At 26.2% G+C, this 18,884-nt stretch overlaps 1 protein-coding gene across 4 annotated transcripts in view; it reads right to left on the bottom strand.

The window, feature by feature from the left end:
- Nucleotides 1-18,884, bottom strand: part of LOC129965457 (long-chain-fatty-acid--CoA ligase 5-like) — a 91,655-nt gene that overhangs the window by 12,934 nt on the left and 59,837 nt on the right. For 2 of the 4 annotated variants that reach the window (XM_056079340.1, XM_056079367.1), the window contains 8 exons: nucleotides 4,701-4,868; nucleotides 3,793-3,907; nucleotides 2,547-2,614; nucleotides 2,363-2,458; nucleotides 2,157-2,256; nucleotides 1,691-1,863; nucleotides 1,472-1,504; nucleotides 1,245-1,367 (listed from right to left, as the gene is read on the bottom strand). In XM_056079340.1, coding sequence (XP_055935315.1) covers nucleotides 1,245-1,367; nucleotides 1,472-1,504; nucleotides 1,691-1,863; nucleotides 2,157-2,256; nucleotides 2,363-2,458; nucleotides 2,547-2,614; nucleotides 3,793-3,907; nucleotides 4,701-4,868 — 876 coding nt within the window. Of the gene's footprint in view, nucleotides 1-1,244; nucleotides 1,368-1,471; nucleotides 1,505-1,690; nucleotides 1,864-2,156; nucleotides 2,257-2,362; nucleotides 2,459-2,546; nucleotides 2,615-3,792; nucleotides 3,908-4,700; nucleotides 4,869-5,693; nucleotides 5,748-14,496; nucleotides 14,696-18,884 lie in introns of those variants that run through there. The other 2 variants (XM_056079349.1, XM_056079359.1) reach the window with 2 other exon arrangements.

Here is an 18,884-nt window from a genome sequence, read left to right as displayed (position 1 = left end):
AGTAATTATATCGGATTAGGATTTTTCAATCAATTTTAACAGGATTCTTTGCAAGCAAAAAAAAAAAAAAAAAAAAAGCACTTTAACCACCTAAGAATATTAAGTTAATTACTTTCGAATGACTGAGTTAATGAACAGAAAGCATTCCTTGCATTTTAAAATATATTATTTAAATTTTAATCATACAAATTGACACACCTAATCAGTCATTATATTGCAGACTTACACTTGCATACAAAAAAAAAGAAAAAAAAAGGAATGATAACTCAATTTTATATTAGTAATGGAAGATACATAAAATTTGCTTTACATGCTTTATTTCCAATAAATATTTTAGAGGCATTAAGAAATAGGTATTCTTTGAAAAAGAACTTAATTTAACATAATTATTTTTTTTTTAAAATCCCTCACAATAAATAGTTTTAAGATTATTTTACAAATAGTGGACAAAGAGAATAAATAGGATATATCTGAACAAGAGATTAATATGCAATTGAAGCAGAGATAATAAATATTAAAATTGCAACTAGAATAATTTTACATAGAAAAAAGTAATAAATATCCTTTGAAGAATAATTTAAGACATTTCAGCATAAATATCGAAAATAAGAGAATTCAATAACTGGAACATGAATAATTTAACTTAATATTTACAAATATTTTAATTAAGGGGCAAAAATTTTTAGGAATAAATTTTTTTCCTTTTACACATGTATATCAATTATCAATTTTAATAAAATAATAAATAAGTTTTATATTATACTATTTTAAATTATACCGTCATGTCTAGACAGAACATTTTCTTTAAAAAATTTACATTATCATGAAGTAAAATTAAGGCATAGTAAAAATTCATTTAGTTATTACTTATCATAGAATTGTATATATTTATTTGATTATAATTTAATGACAATTCAATTTGACAGCAGGCACAAAACTTCGAAATGTCACATTACTAGCAAGAGATTTTAGATGTGTTTCTAGGTATTTTAAGCCCCATATAAATATCCAAGAGAAATAGCAACTTATGTATTTAATAATTTTATTTTAAATGTTATTGATTTTTGGATATTTAAAATTATTTTCTGTTTAAATGTACCATCTATTTTCAAATATAATAGGATTCTATTCAAGAATAATTAAATGGTCATAATTATAATCTAAGAAATTTTCCAACACATTATCAACTGCAGCTATCACAAAAATTAAAATGTAAATTTTATATGAAAAATTAAAATAATTACCAGCTGCAACATCACAGCACTAACATTAGCTACAATACTCTTGTGAGTTAACATTACACCTTTAGGGCTTCCTGTAGTACCGCTAGTATAGCAAATAGTTGCCAAGGTTTCTGGTTTTGGAGGCTTAAAAAAAGGAAAGAAAGAAAATTATCATAACATTTATTTATAATTCAAATTTCAGACTACAGAATCCAATTCAGAAATTTATAAAAATTCAAAATACTCACAATTAAATTTTGAGGATGTTTTTTCCCAAGTTCCTACAAGTAAAAAAAAAAAAAAAAAAAAAAAAAAAAAAAAAATGAAATTTTAAGAAATTATGAAAAATGATTCTAATTATAATAAATTTTACTAATTTAAAATGAAAAAAACCCATCTATCTATAAAAACTGTGCATCTAAATCATATTGATATAATCAGAAAATGTAAATAACATTTATACAAACCTCCATCTCTTTAAATGACACAAGATCTACATCAAATTGTTTTGCCCTTTCTTTGGCAGAATCAGAAATAGGATCAACTTGAACTATTAATTTCAAAGTAGGCATTTCATTTTTATCATTTATTAATGCCAATGTTTTTTCTTCACTATCACAAATAACTGCAGGTATTTCAGCTAAAAAGAGAACATTTTAAGTGTCACATATTTTAAAATTAAAACTCTTAACACAAAACAACTATAATCTGAAAAGTCAACTTATAAAAACAATTTACATTCATCTGAAATACGAATGAAAAATTATAAAGCAGTTTTGAAAACTGAGAACAAAAATGCAATTAGTCAATTCATTCTCTCTTTTTTTCTTTTGCAAATTCAAATACCTTAAACTGCATAACATTTCACTCTTTAGATTTTTAATTAATGAATTCATAATATTTGAAATGAGTAGAAAAAAACAACACAATTACCTTCATTAACAACTAGTGTAAAAGCTTTTGGACCAAGAGTATCATATATAGGAACAATACTCATAGATCTGCCATAACATGCATACTCTGTTAACACACACTACAAAAGAAAAATACAGTTAGTATGTAGAAACTAATAAAATCATGCAGAAATAGTTACATTTTTTAACCTTAAAAATATGTAATAAGTAAACTTATTAAATTACCTCTACATTGTTTTGGGAATATATACCAACAAAGGAACCAGATTTTAATTTTTTATGAAGTAAACCAGCACCGAAGTTTTTAGCTCTCTCCAACACCTGCAAATAAACATAACTGTTAAAAGAAAAAAAAAAGAATCATTCATTTTACAAAATTAAAAAAAATATATATAAAATTTTTAAATACTTCTTTGTAATGCACCCACTGATATTCATCACTTCCTTTTTCACGCCAGCCCAAACAAGGACCATTACCTAAAACATATCAAATGCTTAAAATTAAAGTACATAATACAGAACTATATCATTTAAATGTACTGCATAATGAGATATACTTATTATATATGACTTCACAAGAAACAGATATATTTATATTTATAATTTCATCTTCTCTTGCTATAAACACAAATTCTAAAACCTGAATAGCGATTTTTTTTAATATTTTAAAAATACAATTAAAAAAAGTGAGTACATATGTGAGGTTTAAGCCAAAATTAAATCTGCAATGAGCAAAGTATAAACAATTCTTTTGTAATACCATACATATTGTAAGAAATATAAGGGGATAACAAAAACAAAGAGAAGATTTCATGAACAAATCTTTTACACAGTTATTGGCAATTTTAATTTCATCATGAAATTATATAATTAACAAAAAAAAACAAAAAAAAAACAAGAATTGCTAAAAAGCAAAATAAGTAAGGATATATGTTTTAAAAAAAGTAAATGAAAAAAAAATCTAATTATTCTTTTGAAAACAATTCTTAAAGATAAAGAGTCATAGTGTTCTTGAGTAAACTGGATAAAGGGCTAATTAAATCCTGATCAAGATTCTTATAATTACAGAAACTTAAATTATTTTTAATCAGAGTGGCAACACAGAAGAGTAACTGATAGTTATCTTGGTTTGATATGATCATATCCATTTTTTTTTTTTTTTTTTTTTTTTACTCGCTCCTGAATTGTATTTTTATTCCTGATACAATTAAACTAATAGATAACATGCAAAACTCATATATTCTGTACCAAATCACAGATTTTAACCATTTAAAATATTGTTTGAGTCCAGAATGCATGTGAATATAAATTCCTCATTTTTTTTAATATGTGCCTTCATTAACATTAAGTACACAGTTTGCTTCACAGAAATTAAAGAGTTCTTTTAGTTAAAGACAATTTTACACAGAAGAAAAGTTAATTTTAGTTAAAGTTAATTCTTCTTAAAATTTTCTTAAAAATAATTCTCAACATTTTATTATATAAATAGCACTCAAATACAAATAAGAACTAAAAATTTCCAAATCCATTCAGTTATTAAATAGAATATTAATTAAAAGTACCGACTATTTCTATTACAATAAATCTGCAAAAGATGGAAAATACATGAATCATTTCTCAAACATAGCAGATAAATAAATGAAAAGTTGATTTACCTGACACTCTAGCTCCTCTCACCATGCATTCATGTAATGTCTGAGCATCTTCAAATAAATAAGAGACATGTGGAGCTTTTGGAGTTAGATGAGAGATTCTTACATGATCTGGTCCCTGGACAAAGGTGCATCAATGCAAGAATACAATAAGGTGAATATAATAACAAAATTTACAGTCTTTTCATATGTTATTAATACTGGATATCAATTAAACCTTAAAGTGATTTAAAGTATCTCAGAAGAAAGAAGTTAATGAAATGAGACAAGATTTGAATCATTTTTATAAAAAAACAAAAAATTATAAATCATCTTAATATTTAAAAAATCTGAAATTAATTGACAACTTAAATATCTTAATATAAAACATCCATTCTAGGTACTAGCATGAAATCAATAGTAATAAAGAAAATTCTAAAAACAGTCAAAATGTTTTAGAGGGGAAAAAAATGAAGGAAAGTTCATCCAACACTTTCATTTCTAAAAAAAAAACCTAATTCACTTTGATATTACAGAATTACAAGTAGTTGTACTATACTGCATGATATCAAAGATGAAAGAAAGTCAGGAAGAAATGAATCATGTTAGATAAAATGTTAGATAAAATGTTAGATATAAAGGAGTTTTTTTTTAAAGGGTTCATTTCAAAAGTCAGCGTACCAAAAGGTATATATATATATATATATATATATATATTATTACTGTAAAATAGTAATGTCTAGAAGCTAAGGACATTAGATTTTAAATTGATTCCATTAATCCACTGCAAATCAACAAGATTTATTATGATTGACTTTTGATTAATTTTAAATGGATGTTCATAATGAGGAACTTACCTGGAAAAGAATATATACATAAAACATTTATGTTAAATAAAGAAATCTTATTACTAAATAATAGAACAAACTTACCAGCAGCTCCTCAGACTGAGAATTCAGATCAAAGTTGCGTTTGATTTTGGGAGGAGGACGAGTTGCAATATAAAATGCAGCTGTAGCTACTGCGCCAGTTACAGCAGCAGCAATTGAACCACAGATGTACTGAAGAGAGCTGTCCATTTTTGCTTTGGTTATTTCAATCTAAGAAAACAAAGGTACTATTTAAAAATAAATTTTTATATTAATATTCATTAAAACTTTTGACCATTTATGCATATAATGTTCATATAAGCAGCTTAAAATTACACAGTTACAACAACAGTATTTAAAACTATTTGATTATTCATCATTGTAGTGTGAAAAGTTAACAGATTGATAGCCAAGAAGAAATTGATAAAGACAAAAATTATTTGAGGAATTTTACAAATGATTAAACTATCTAGAGCCATTATTCATTCATAATATCGTCTTATGCACAGCATATTCAGCATTTATAAGCATACAAAATAGAACCAACATGTTATCAGACAACAATATTTTATTTTTAAAAAATTAGCAATAAAAATAAAGGTTATAAATATATAATAAACTTTCCATTGGATATTTAAGAGATATTTTAAAAATATTTTTTGAATTCAAACAATTACACTTTTTTTTTTCTTTGCATGGTAGAATAATAAAAGTACAAAAAATGAAAATAATTTTTTTAAAATTCTCATGACAAAAAGGAAAAAAAAAAAAAAAAAACGGCTTACAATCAAATTATTTTTCATTTAATTTGGGTGATAAATTTATTTGTACATTTAATTGGAGAGATAATTAAAATCCGGGAAAAAAGTTTTATCAATGAAGTTATAACAATTGGGTACAGCGTGCACAATAGAAGTTCATAGGAACAATTATGGATTTAAAAAATATAAAAGAATTAATATTAAAAAAATGTTTAAAAAATAACAAAATTCATTCTAATAAAAATTGTAATTTTTTAGAAAAATTTAAAATTGAATTATGTATTTTAAAACTAACCTTCAGAGTTCTTTAACAGCCATCAGTGCGCGGATGAAACGCAAGAGACCGGCAATTTAAGTGACAGAATGCAAATGATGCAGATGTTGCTACCGACTACGATAACGATTAAATTTTTGTATCATTCTCTGCGGCAAGGGGAAAAAACTCACCAAAACAGGAAAGATTAAATTTTAAATTATTGAGAGATGTTGAAGCTGAGCAGTGACAAGAAAATCTTGATAATCTGACGAAAACAGAAATTAGGTTAAGTAGAATTAATGTAATGGAACACTAAGGCTTCATTCTAGCATCATTCTGTGAGGTTTACCATTACGAAACATTTCAGATGAGCGAAGTGATTTAACGAATTAAATTCTAAGGTGCAGGCGTGCAGGAAATAAATAATGGATAATAGAGGTGATTAATCTGAAGCTAAGTAATATATTACTTCGAACTTGCAAGATAATATTTTTCTGATTTATATTAGACGCTGTCGATTTTTTAAAAAAGTCTCCAATATAGTAAGCATCTTCATTATTTACAAACTTCAGATTATCAATTTTTTTCCCCCTCTCTTTCTTTTCTATTAACTGATATTATTTGATGCAGTAATGATATTTCAAAGATTACAATATTATTCCTTCCATAATTCTTTAGATAAGGTATGTATTTTTTGGAAAATTAAAATTTCTTCAAAGAAATGCTATGAATAATATTTTAAAAAATTAATTTTATTCTGAAAAATCATTATTGTTTGTGAAATTTCAATCGATGTCAAATTTTCTTAAGAAAAAACTGAATCAGTGTATTTGCGTCTGAAAATGGTGGTAAGCTTAAATCGTTAAATCGCGACACTTTGATAAATATCAAGCTGGTTAAAGTCTAGTTCCCTTTTAATTTGGAAATACATAAATAAATAATACTCGTATTTAGTTTTTTCTGTTTTATTAGTACAAAAATATCAACGAATATTTTAGAATATCTTTTGTTACTTAATAAAAATTATGAACCTAAAATCACTTTTTTAATTAATTTGCCGTAATATTTTCATGACATGAAATTTTCAACAAATAATCAGTATTTCTTTTAGATCAGTTAAAATTTAAAGATTTGTCATAAAGATTATACTATTTTTTGGAAATTTTTCATATATAAATCTTAATTGCTGATAAAATCCACTAAAAGTTCCCTCTCTCTCTCTTTCTTGAAACGCATGAAGCAATTATAAATTACCTCTTCGATTTCCGATTATTTTCATCTTTAAAAGAAATATTACTTTCTTTTTATTTCTTTTTTATCATGTCATTTATAAGCATTTTCAAACATTTTTGACTAATTAATTCGGACTTATATACAGTTCCGAAAAAATAGATGGCAAAATTCCGGCAAATACCAACATGAGATTGAACCATGATGAGATGATTAGCATGGAATCTGCATTAGCATCTCTTGTTTCAAGCTTTTAGATCGCACCAACGGGATAGCGTTTAACCCACGGCGTTATGAACATTATAGGGCCATTTAAACAACGGTTTTCAATAAAACTGAGTTTCGAACCATTGCTGTAAATATTTTCGGCTGAACTAGAATTACAATAAATGATTCCTGGATATTAATACTTTTTTTCATCTACGCTTTCATATTTCTGTAAAATAAAAGTACTTTTTATTTTGCTATAAATTAAAAGCTAGGTCTGGTGCATCTGTACTATATACACCATCGAAACACTTATTAAAAATAGATTTAATGTGTGGAAAAATACTAAAATTGTTAAACCGAAATACCATTTTTAAAATTAATTTTATCTGACTTGCATCTTAATTGGAAGATTTTCGACATAATTCAATGAACTAGCAGCATGACAATGGAATAGCAAAAATAAACAGCGCCAGAAGCAAAAACGTTTAATTCAACCACAATTCATATATTGCTTTAAAAAATAAATTAAACATTAACATTCTGTATTCATTGTGCCTACAAATGCCTTTATGACCCCTTTTTTGCTACCTGTCCTTATGTAAGTGATATAAGTACGGGACAATGGTGTAAGGATAAACGATTGCAGGGCATTTCTTTACTTTTACGATTAAGATATCCTTTTATAAAAAGAATGTTTAGTTTTTGCTGAGAGAATATATGATTTTTTAACGCAATGGAATCGCATCGCTTTTTTAAAAAAATCTGTTAACTGTATTGTTTCTTTGTCTATCTAATCAGATGACAACTTACTTATCAGAAAATATATATTTTATTGATTCAGAGAATAATTTATAGAGCATTTGAGGCATTTATGGGTAAATTCTTTGCATCCAAATTCATCATCAATGAATGAACTATATTTAATTCATATGTTTAAGAAGTGATAATTCAATGCAAGGTCAAAGAATTAAATTTATTGTAATGTGCCATGACTGTATCTGTTGTACTACATCTAATAGAAATTTCATTTTAATAATTTGATAAAAAAATTTGTAAAATTTTGCCAGTAATACATGCATTTTTATTTTTAATTATTTCATTTGCTTCATTTGAACCTTTAGAAATATAATCCAGGTAATTCTTTTTAACAGAAAGAGTTTTATTTAAGCGAAATCGGAGGGATCTGGTCACCTCGAAACTTTCTTGCATACTCCCTAATAATGGTCTTATCGTTTTCCAACACGTATAACAATTGTAAATATTCGACAAGGTTGGGAGCGCCCAAGTGTTTAAATTTATGTTGACCTTGGAACCGAGATCAGGCCAAGGCAGAAGAATTTTCTTCAGCCAGAGGGTCAGAGTACCGTACACTAGCGTTTATTATTATTATTATTATTCGTAATATATTGAAGAAAACCATGTGTGCATTTTTGACTGTCTTCCTTTCGATGGATTAAAACCAAAATTTAATACAGAAATACAATTTGAGAAACAGGGCCACATATCAAATTTCATTTATCAATTCATTGCATTTTCATGCTGTCGCGTTTACTTATGTTCGAATATACAGAACAAGAGACTGTCAATCCTTTGTCGAACAGTTCAAAATTTCATTCAGATCTGTACTTTAGATATTAAAATTGTGTTCCAAATTTTATCCTTTTGCCTCTCAACGTTTTCGATTACCGTGTTCGATTGTGCTCTGATGGACAGACAGACAAATAAATTTCCTTTGAATGGATTTAGTGCAAAATTTGATAAAAGTCTATGAACTTGGTGTAAAGAAAATTCTAAAAATTTTATCAAAGTTTATTAAAGATTTTTTTTTAAGTTTTTTTAGCTCAAAATGTTTTTGAATTATTGTTTTCATAGATAGACCGACGTAGTTTCAAAAATTCTATTTTTGAATCGAGAGATAATGAAGATTCTCCAAAATCTCGAATTCAAACTTTTTGAAGATTACAATACTTTCTGTTTGTGTACTTTGTAAATAAATTAATAAATAAATAATACTTCTACTTTTTTTTTACCTATGTTAGTTTTTATTTCCCTAATTTACAAAACTTCCATATTAATTAATTAGAAAAATTCTGTAATGTTGTTTTGAAGCTATGTTATTCGTATAATTAAAAATTCTCTTCGTATAATAGAAATTCATTGTATTTCTATGCCAGCTTATAATATGAAAGTGTACCCATGTTAAACTATCTATACAACTAATTCAAAATATTTTATAAACCTTATTTTTATCATCTGAGTCATTATATCTTGATTCAAAAAGTTTCAATCAAATTTAAAGAAGCATTTTCATACGGAAAATTTTGATTTCTAAGTCGATTTGAAGAAAGTGAATGTACCTCGAAATCCTATTGTTTTAAACTAACTATTATATTCGTATTTTAGCTTCCTGTTCAATCCTATTTCTCAAATTTTTTTTTTTCATAGGTTTCAAAAGAAGCTATTGTCTCCTATCAATCAACACTTTTTATTATTTAGTTGTATATTACCGTACACTTTCAATGCCGTTCTTTCTGTAATTATTCGTGTTCATTACGAAACATGCTTTGCGTCATTTACTCAACTCCATGCATGTAACTGTAAGCTGCAAGCAAACGATAATTGCATTAATTTTTTTAAGTATATATTTTTTAAGTTAATTCATTTTGATTTTTCATGCATGTAGTTCTTATTTTGTCAGCTATATTTTATATAAACGGAAATCTTTAGCAAAGATCGTTCCACCTGACAATTGCATCCATCATTTATTAACAAAATTAAATGGTAAAATTTTTTTTCAGTTTACTTAAAATAATAATTTCTTTATAAGCGGGAATAATGCAAGGAAATATATTGAATTTATTCTAATTTCAATACTACATTGATTTCCTCTAAACGTAAAAATCGTTTTCACATATATAAATATATGGACAGCATAAAAATAATTGTGAAATATATGAAAAAAAATTTTTTTTGTTGCTGTCACACCAGTTTTGCTAAATATTTTTATGTTACGAATGAAATATTTGTTCAAGCATTTAAGAATTAAATGAGTGTAGAATGAAAACTAAAGTTGCTGAATATAAAATAAGACTACACTGATTAATTAATTTTATATTTCATTACCGTATTGCTACAACTAAAACTCAGATTTCTTTAATCACATAAAGGAAAATGAAAGGCGTCGTTATCATTATTTCAACATCAATTATTTCCATTTTAAAATAAAGTATATAATTTTCTTGCTAATCATTATTAAGGCACATTTTCACCATTTGTAGCTGAATTAAAAAAATAATAATGAGAAATTAGAAAATGATGTAAATAATTTCTTACCTCAAATTCACCACTATTATATTCAGTTGTAAGTGAGGGTGGGAATTGGATTTTTGAAAATTAAATCGCACGATATTGATGATATTAATTTTAGAGAAATAATTGCATAATACTACAGTGAAAAACATTTTTCGCTTAATTATTTAATTCGGAGAACACCAAGGATTTAATCAGATTAGCAAAACAGAAGTTCGAAAAGGCGAACGCACGAATAAAACGGAACATTTTAAATAAATCTTTTAATTTTAATTTTTTTAATTTTTGCGTAATAGATTTTCGACGAATTATTGAAGTAAAAATATCAACTAAATCATTATTTCAATGGTTTTTGAGAAATATGACTATTTTGTACATTCATCAATGTAAACTTAAGGCATTATAGTTATAGCTTTTCAGAAAATCTTTTTTATCTTTAAAAAATAATTCTTACCTTAGAAAGCATTTACTAGAAAGATATTGTATTCCTAATGTTTAAAAAATACTTTTAAAATAAACGACAGCAATTTAGTTAAAATTTGGCTAATAACATTTATTGAAATAGAGATTACTTCTTAAGCAATTTTTCTTTAAATGAGGAAAAAAAATGGCACAAAATCAAAAGTCACCTAGAAGGATTTATATCAATCATTATACACGATAGGCCAATTGATGAATATTTATCAGTTTGCTGAGAACTTTTAATATTCCGAGAATGTCTTGATACCTTTAGAATATATTTAAAAAAATCATGAACGTGAAAATAAATTACAAAGAACATGAAAATTCCCCATTTTACCAAAACGCAGTTTCTGCTGATCTTGCTAGTATATCGATCTTGCAAAGAGTGACTCATGAAATTAAAATACTTAATCTTCTATTTAATCATCTTCCAGTTTATTTTTTTACACCTTTAAAAGTCCTAGGTTAATTTTGCTTTAGAAAAGCAGTAAGTTTCCTTTTAGAAAACTTGGATCTTTTGCTAAATGTTAGAATTTTGGAAAAATTAAAATTGTCAGGATTTAAAAAGGACACTAAATTCAAAGTTTTATTACAATTGATAATCCACTAACAGCAAATCAGTGCGATAAGGTTTAAGCTTAAAAAAGTACCCTTTCATAATAAATAACCATATCTCAGGTAGAAGACAATAAATAAAATTTATACTAAAACAAAAATAATCTACAGCGAATGGCGTAATAGCTGAAGTCGATGCTCTTATTCAATATTGGTATCATTCCTGCTCAATTGCTGAGCTTTTTTTTTTTCTTAGTATAAACTAATGAATTTACATAGGTGCCATTTTGGTTTTTCCGTGTTTATCAATGAGAAATTCGAAGTGAAGTTTCTTAATGAATCGAATCGCAATTATCGAAGTTGAAATTGATTGCATCATCATCTTTTCAAACTAACGATCCTGTTCTAATCTGTATTATACCTTGCTCAAATATTTTAGATAGCAGTAATATGAGACATAAAAGTTTTGCAATTCCAAGTAAAATTTATAAATCAATAAAGAAAAAATAACTGTATTTTTAAAAGGGGAATAAATAACCTTATATATAGAAGACTCTTAAAAATGACTTTATTCTCAAAATCCTTTACGGCCTTCTCTAGACACTCTGTGATAATGTGCATAATTTAACAGATATAATACAAAAATTGCAATAAATAACGGATGGAGGCTTTTTGGTGATGTCTTTGCTTTCAAAATCATTTCGGATATGTAAAAAAGATATGGCATATAAAGTATGAAAAGATATTGAAAAGAGATGGATCAGTAGATATCTGAAGTCTTTCTAAATTTCAATTTCATGAATTAGAAATACCAAATAAGGTAGTTTTATTTTGAAAATTGTAAATTTCGGGGAAAAAAAGAAAGTGAAGAATTTTTCATACATATTTAATTATTCTAATTTAACTGCAATGCATTTCGGTTAAGAAATGGTTTTTCGTAAGAGCCCCAGATAATTTTACTTCTTGTCAAGAGAAAATGGGAGGGGTCTCGGAACCTTTTATATGTATGTTGTAGGACTGACACATCGAAAAATATATGATATTGGATACGGGGAAGAGAAACAGAATAATTTTGTTCCTGAAGCCTTACCCTATTAGCACTAAATTCCGAACAATGTAATGATACCTTTCCGATATTGGCCGGCATTGAAATCATCTACCGACATCCTAGGAATATCGTACAATATATTATGCTAATAGGGTCACTGTCAAAATATGCCACTTATTTTGGTTGAATAACATACTATTTTCTCTGATGCTTCAATAACCTTTAAACTTTATTTTAAGTTGATAATTTTTTAGTTAACAAAAGAAATCGTGATATAATTTTATTGTTTACTTTATATTCCCCAATACAAGTTTTGCATCGGATTAAAATCTGTATCCCCCCCCCAAATATTGATACATTTTAAATTGAAATATTAACAATCAAAATAATTCATATATTCCACACATGTGAACACACAACAGTAGTTTAATGCAATAATTCGAAAAACTAAAAAAATTCTTTTTTTTTTTTTTTTCAAATATTATATATGTATTTTGTTCAAATAACTTAAAAGCATTGTTGAGATTTTAATGTATAATTGATGTTATTTTAAAATTTATTACATTCTTAACAACCTGACAGAATTTACAAAAATACTGTAGAAAATCATGTAATTATTAGCATTATATTAACTTAGCACTAATAAAACATATAAATATTGATTATTCTATTCATGAAGGAAACATTATAACTATATAAACATTTTAGCGCATTTACGTAAAATAAATAATTTCCAATTTGACAAAAAATCAAATAATAAACACTTTTTTGAGGAATTTCATTTCCATTTATATGAAACTATGTATTTTCAATGAAATTTTACAATTTAATATTTCTATTTGGAAAAGGGGGGCATTGAATTATCCAGTCAGCATGTGTAATGCCAAAAATTCAGCTTAACATCACTCCCAAACATGGATTTATATTTACTCAAAATTTATTTAATTTAAATTTGGAAAAAAAGTAAATATGATCTTTTAATTAGATCATAAGCATATATTAAAAGTAACCACAGAGAGCAGAATAAGCTAAGTGTCGAATATTTAGTATGTAAATAATAATTTAAACAAATGTTTCTGTATAATTAGAAGTAAACTTGGTTTCCATTTTCATAATAATCATATATTGATTGAAATTTTATTATGGTCCATTTATAAAATAAGTTATAAAGTATTTATAAAATCATAGTTTCATAATCTGAGATTTAGATTAAAAATATAAAGAGAAATTATTCGTGAATTAAAAATATATTATGTTGTTAATTATTTTTTTATCTCACAGAAGACACATTTTGAAAACGAAGGAGATTGAAATTCATTTAACCCTTTTAAATGTCAAATTTTAATTTAGTGAAGTTTTCAACCCAGCAACTACAAATGAATTAGGTTAAGTCAAGTGTACCGGCAGAAAAAAATCGAAAATATGTCGTACATCATTTTGTAACAGAATTTAAGCTGATAAAAACCGGTTTAAGATTGTAAATTAAAAGCCCTAGAAATTATGAAATTTTAAAATCAGTACAATAAAGTAAAATAAACTATTTTAGATAATCTTGTAAAATTTTATCATTTATGAAGCAAACTGCAATGCCTAAAAATAACCACTGCACGCAAATGAAATTATTGTGAGAATAGCTATCATTTCATGATGGTAAATATTAAACAATTGACTTTTTGAATAAAAATCATGCTTTATCACCTTTTTAACTTTATTTTTCATTGAAAATTAAATATCAAAAATGTGAAGATCATTATATATTCATGAAACAGATATTTCTCTGCATAGTTTCAAGAAATGTCTGGAATCACTGAAGCCTAACTGCCCAACTAACATTTCTTTCTGCTCATGTTTACTTTAAGAATTACTGAAATATTGATCTACTTTTATCAATATGATGATTCATAAGACTTGCTACTGGTATCAAAAATAAGAAGTGACACAAACTCCATACTAAGGTAACTAAAGAAAGATGAAAAAGTAACTCAAATGTATCGTTCTGAATTTCAAGAAATTCCGGTCTGAACTCACCTCTCACGTGGAAGCCAAATGAAGGAAGCCGAAAAGAACTTGAAGCAACTAAAGAGAAGACTAAATGTCCGTCTATCTGTACTATCACTGCATAATCCTACAAACGAATCCCATAATTGGCCATACAGTACTGAATAGTTGGGAAACCCCTAGTATATATATCGGTGCAGATGCGTCTGGAGCTATCGGCGGTACGGTGGTGGTACGACTCCAGTACCCGGCATGCCTCAGCTCTTCAGAAGAATCAATGATTCGCACGACACACTGCTTCAGACGATCGATAGTGACGAGAGGTGAAAAAAAGAGGGTGGGCGACGTTTCTTGTGCATCCCCCTCAAAAAATGGAGATTTGTGACAGGAACCGGCGTTTTTTAGATCACAGACACGTGGTTTTGAGATAATTGTCCTCTAGTGACATCCATTTATCTTTTGTGGATGTTGTGATTGTAACTACGCGTTTTCAAGAGTTTCACAGCGCATATCTGTGTGTACACGTGCATAAAAGTCACAGGTTAGAATAGGTTGAAAAGCATTTTAATGTTAAATGTCAGTGATGATAATACTTTAATTTTGCTTTGAGATATAAATAAAGAAGGAGGATATTTGTTATAATATATAGAAATTCAGAAATTATACCGCTTATAGGATTTTATAGTTTATAATTCAATAGAGCTATTTTGAATACATATGCAATACTTATTTTAATATAAATCAGAAAATGAATTTCATTCGAATTCTAGAAAGGCGAATAGTGTTTTGCTTCATTACTTTTTTATAAGTTTTTATGAATTATAAAAATATATTCTCGGAAAGAATTTTGATGGAAATTTTTTCAATAATATTTATATACCAAACATTATTTGCAAAGAAATTTTATTTTAATTATAGATCTATTGAAAATTGCTGAAAATTTACCTCTAGATGCTTATCAGATCATTGAGAAAAAGTTCTCATATTTGTGCACTATTTCATATTTTGTAGTAAAGAAGCGCTTTGCAGCAACAAATCCATCGGAGTTTTAAATCGTGGTAAGACGACGAAAACGAGCCTTATCAGCCGATAATACCGATTTTTTAGAAAATGTCTGTTAAGAGAGCCTTGATTCCCGATCACATTTAACACACATTAATTCATATAACTTTCTATCCTTTCTCAACTGAGTTACATATGATTAAGTCCATGCATAATTTACTTGATATATTAACATGATAATAATTTTTAGCCTAGCATACCACCTACAAATTATTAAACAAAAAAAATCATCCTAAGTTCAGTGTTTAAGTGTACTAAGTTTGGAAAAGTAGTTGCATCTTAGATAGAATTTTTACTTATTCCTTTTTAATTAATTAGAAATTTTAATTAATTAGAAACTATTTTTATGCTCTTTCAAAGTTGAAAAAAATTAGCTTTCCGGTGATAACAATTTTAATATTATTCATTTTTTTTCTTCATTTTAATGATATATTTCAAAATTTATTATGAAATGGTTAGTGAAAAAGATCATTCATTCAGTATAAAATTCTCAATATCTATATAACTTTGGAATCTACAGTATATTCTTTAATTGCAAAAATAGTAATTTTATGTTTCCAAAAAATTGAATTTTGAAGACTTTCTTGTATGCTTTTATTTGAATGGAAATATTTCAAAATTGGTTTTGTAATTTGTAAATATAATTTTATGAATTTGTAACCTCAGTAAATATTGGTTCACGTTCATTTTTTTAAATGTATATACAACCAAATAAAAGCAAATATGAAAATATTATATTTGTGTTAAAGTCCAAAAGCATTTTTTAAATCAATTTTAACAGTTTTAAAAGCCCGCTATGTAATGGTTTAATGAAATTATTTTGAATTTCTTTACAGTAATAAAAATATAGATTATGCATCGAATTAAATTAATAATTATTCAAATTGAGGAAAAGATTGTTATGAAATAAAATTAGTATAATTAAACAGATATTTTTTGGAGATTTAATATCGCATTAAAATCATATCTTTATTACAAAATATTTTCAGAAGATGTAGAAACACCAAAAAAGCTTGTTTAATTTTTATTCAATTTATATTTTAATAACTTTTGGAATCTGAATTGTTAAAATGGACGTTCCTATTGTCTTGAAGAGACGTGCGTAATATTAACTTAAATTCCAAAAAGATAAAAGCAAGATTTGTATGAAAGTCAATCATATTTTAACCATACTATAGAATAAAAGATTTATAAAAATTCTGATAAAAACTAGAATTAATTTATGTTTGTAATAAAGTATTTTATTTACTGATATAGAATCTCTTTGTGTGTTTTTAATATTAAGTATAAAACTGTAACACACATCTACATATATTTTCATCTGGATGAAATAAGTATTCTAAGGTATAAATAAGGTATAAGTATTCTGTATTCTCTCAATTAGACAACAAATCATTTTCAGATAAGAAATTTCTTCTTATTATTAGATTAACTGGCAGCCAGAAACAAATTTAGATTAAATTTAAAACAAACTTCTCGTTTCCGAGGTAACATTGCCAGTTGCACAATATTGTACGACATTATATGACATTATTTAATATTTAACAATATTCTACAATATTGCAAATATTATTCTACATCAACCAATATTGGTCAGTATTTGTGTGTTATTGAGGTTGTTAGCTTGAATAGCAAATTCGTGAATAAGCGTAGAAGAAAAAATGTATTTCACTGTGTGAAGGACCTTCTATTTTATGCTGCATATTGGAAACAAAAACAAAGTCGAATTGCATTTTGACACGGGAGAAATACATAATAACATCTTTATTGCTTTAAGTTGCTGGATTGATCATCCACAATATGTCAAGATATCATGTACCAGGATATCGGATAAGAGAGACTGTTTTTCTCATTGAAATTACTAATATAACAATTAATATAAGAAGAAAATTTTTACTAAAAAATTATAGGTTTTAAATATAAATAAAATGTGCTATGGGCGGTTTCTGAGTTGCAGATGTTAATGTTATGACAAACAAAAAATTTAATAGTTTGTAAATTGAAAGTTTGTAATTAAAGTTCAGCCTAAATTCATTCTATTTAATAGGAGACTAAAATATTTGAAAATAATATGTATAAATTAATGTATTTACTTAATTTCTACTTATCAGTACAAAATTCAATACTTAATTTTCACTAAGTCCATATAACTAAAATGTAATATGTAATTATAGGTGAAAATTAAGCATTTTTTTTTGGGTGATATATCTCAGATATGTTTCAATATATTCGAGTAACAAGTGATATACATCATTATTTCGAATAATTAATGTTAATGTTTTTAAATAGATAATGTTTAAGTAATTAAATTGGCCTCGAATGATATTTTTAAATGCGGCTTATTTAATTACTGAGCAAGTCAGGGGAGAGTCGAAATTTTATAAATATCGATTCGAAACTTTATTTGATTATAAGATTATTGAAATTAAATTTATTCGTGAGACTTTTTGTTAAATTTTATACGAATTTCATTTATTTAATTTGTTGCAAACTTCTTATCGCAGTTTAAAATATAGAATTAGGACAAAAAGAAAATCTCTACGGTTCACAAGAAAAAAAAAAGCTTTAACAGAATAACAAGATTGTTCGAAATCATAGAAATTTAAGCTCTTATAAATTCCATTTCCAATAGAACATATTTAAGTTATCTATCTTTCGATCAAAACTCTTTCAATGTCCCCTGAAATAAAATGCGTTTAAAAGAACAAAATAAAAAGATTTAAAAAAAATTAATCGGAAATAGGACGAGTTTTTGTATTTTCTTTGTATATGAAGCACGAGTATTGTAAACGCCAAGAAATTCGAAATCTAGATTTTGACGATTCTCCGAGTTTGAAAAACACATTTCTACTTTCTTGTATAGTATGTATACAAAGATAAAGTATTGTAGTCATCAAAAATTTCAACCTAGAGATTTTGACGAATCTTTACGTTTCAAATTGCCCCGAGGTAAAAAAAAATGCATTCCGGAATTTTGTTTGCCCCTCTCTTTGTGAACACAATAACTAAAAAAAAAAAAAAGTTGGGCTTGAGGGATGAAATTTTGTATGTAATCTTTACATGTAATTTGTGCAAAAAATCTTTATAATTTTAAGCAAAATTTATTTATAGAATGTTCATTTTTCCGAGTACAGATGAACATAATAACTACAAAATGGAGACAGCTAGATGGATTAAATTTGATGCACTGAATTGACATCTAAAGTATAGCTTTAATGAAATTTTGAGCCAGATTTGATAAAGGTTGTCGATAACGATTGTCTGTATATACTATTGCCCACATGTAAACGCAATAATTTAAAAACGCAGTGACTTAGGTAAATGAAATTTGGTATTTTACGATTAGTAGTTTTATG

The sequence above is a fragment of the Argiope bruennichi genome, chromosome 1 (assembly GCF_947563725.1).
Source record: "Argiope bruennichi chromosome 1, qqArgBrue1.1, whole genome shotgun sequence".
NCBI classification, from domain to species: Eukaryota; Metazoa; Arthropoda; class Arachnida; order Araneae; family Araneidae; genus Argiope; species Argiope bruennichi.
The sequence above is the reverse complement of the archived record's forward strand: the minus strand, read 5'-3'. Positions and strand labels throughout refer to the sequence as shown.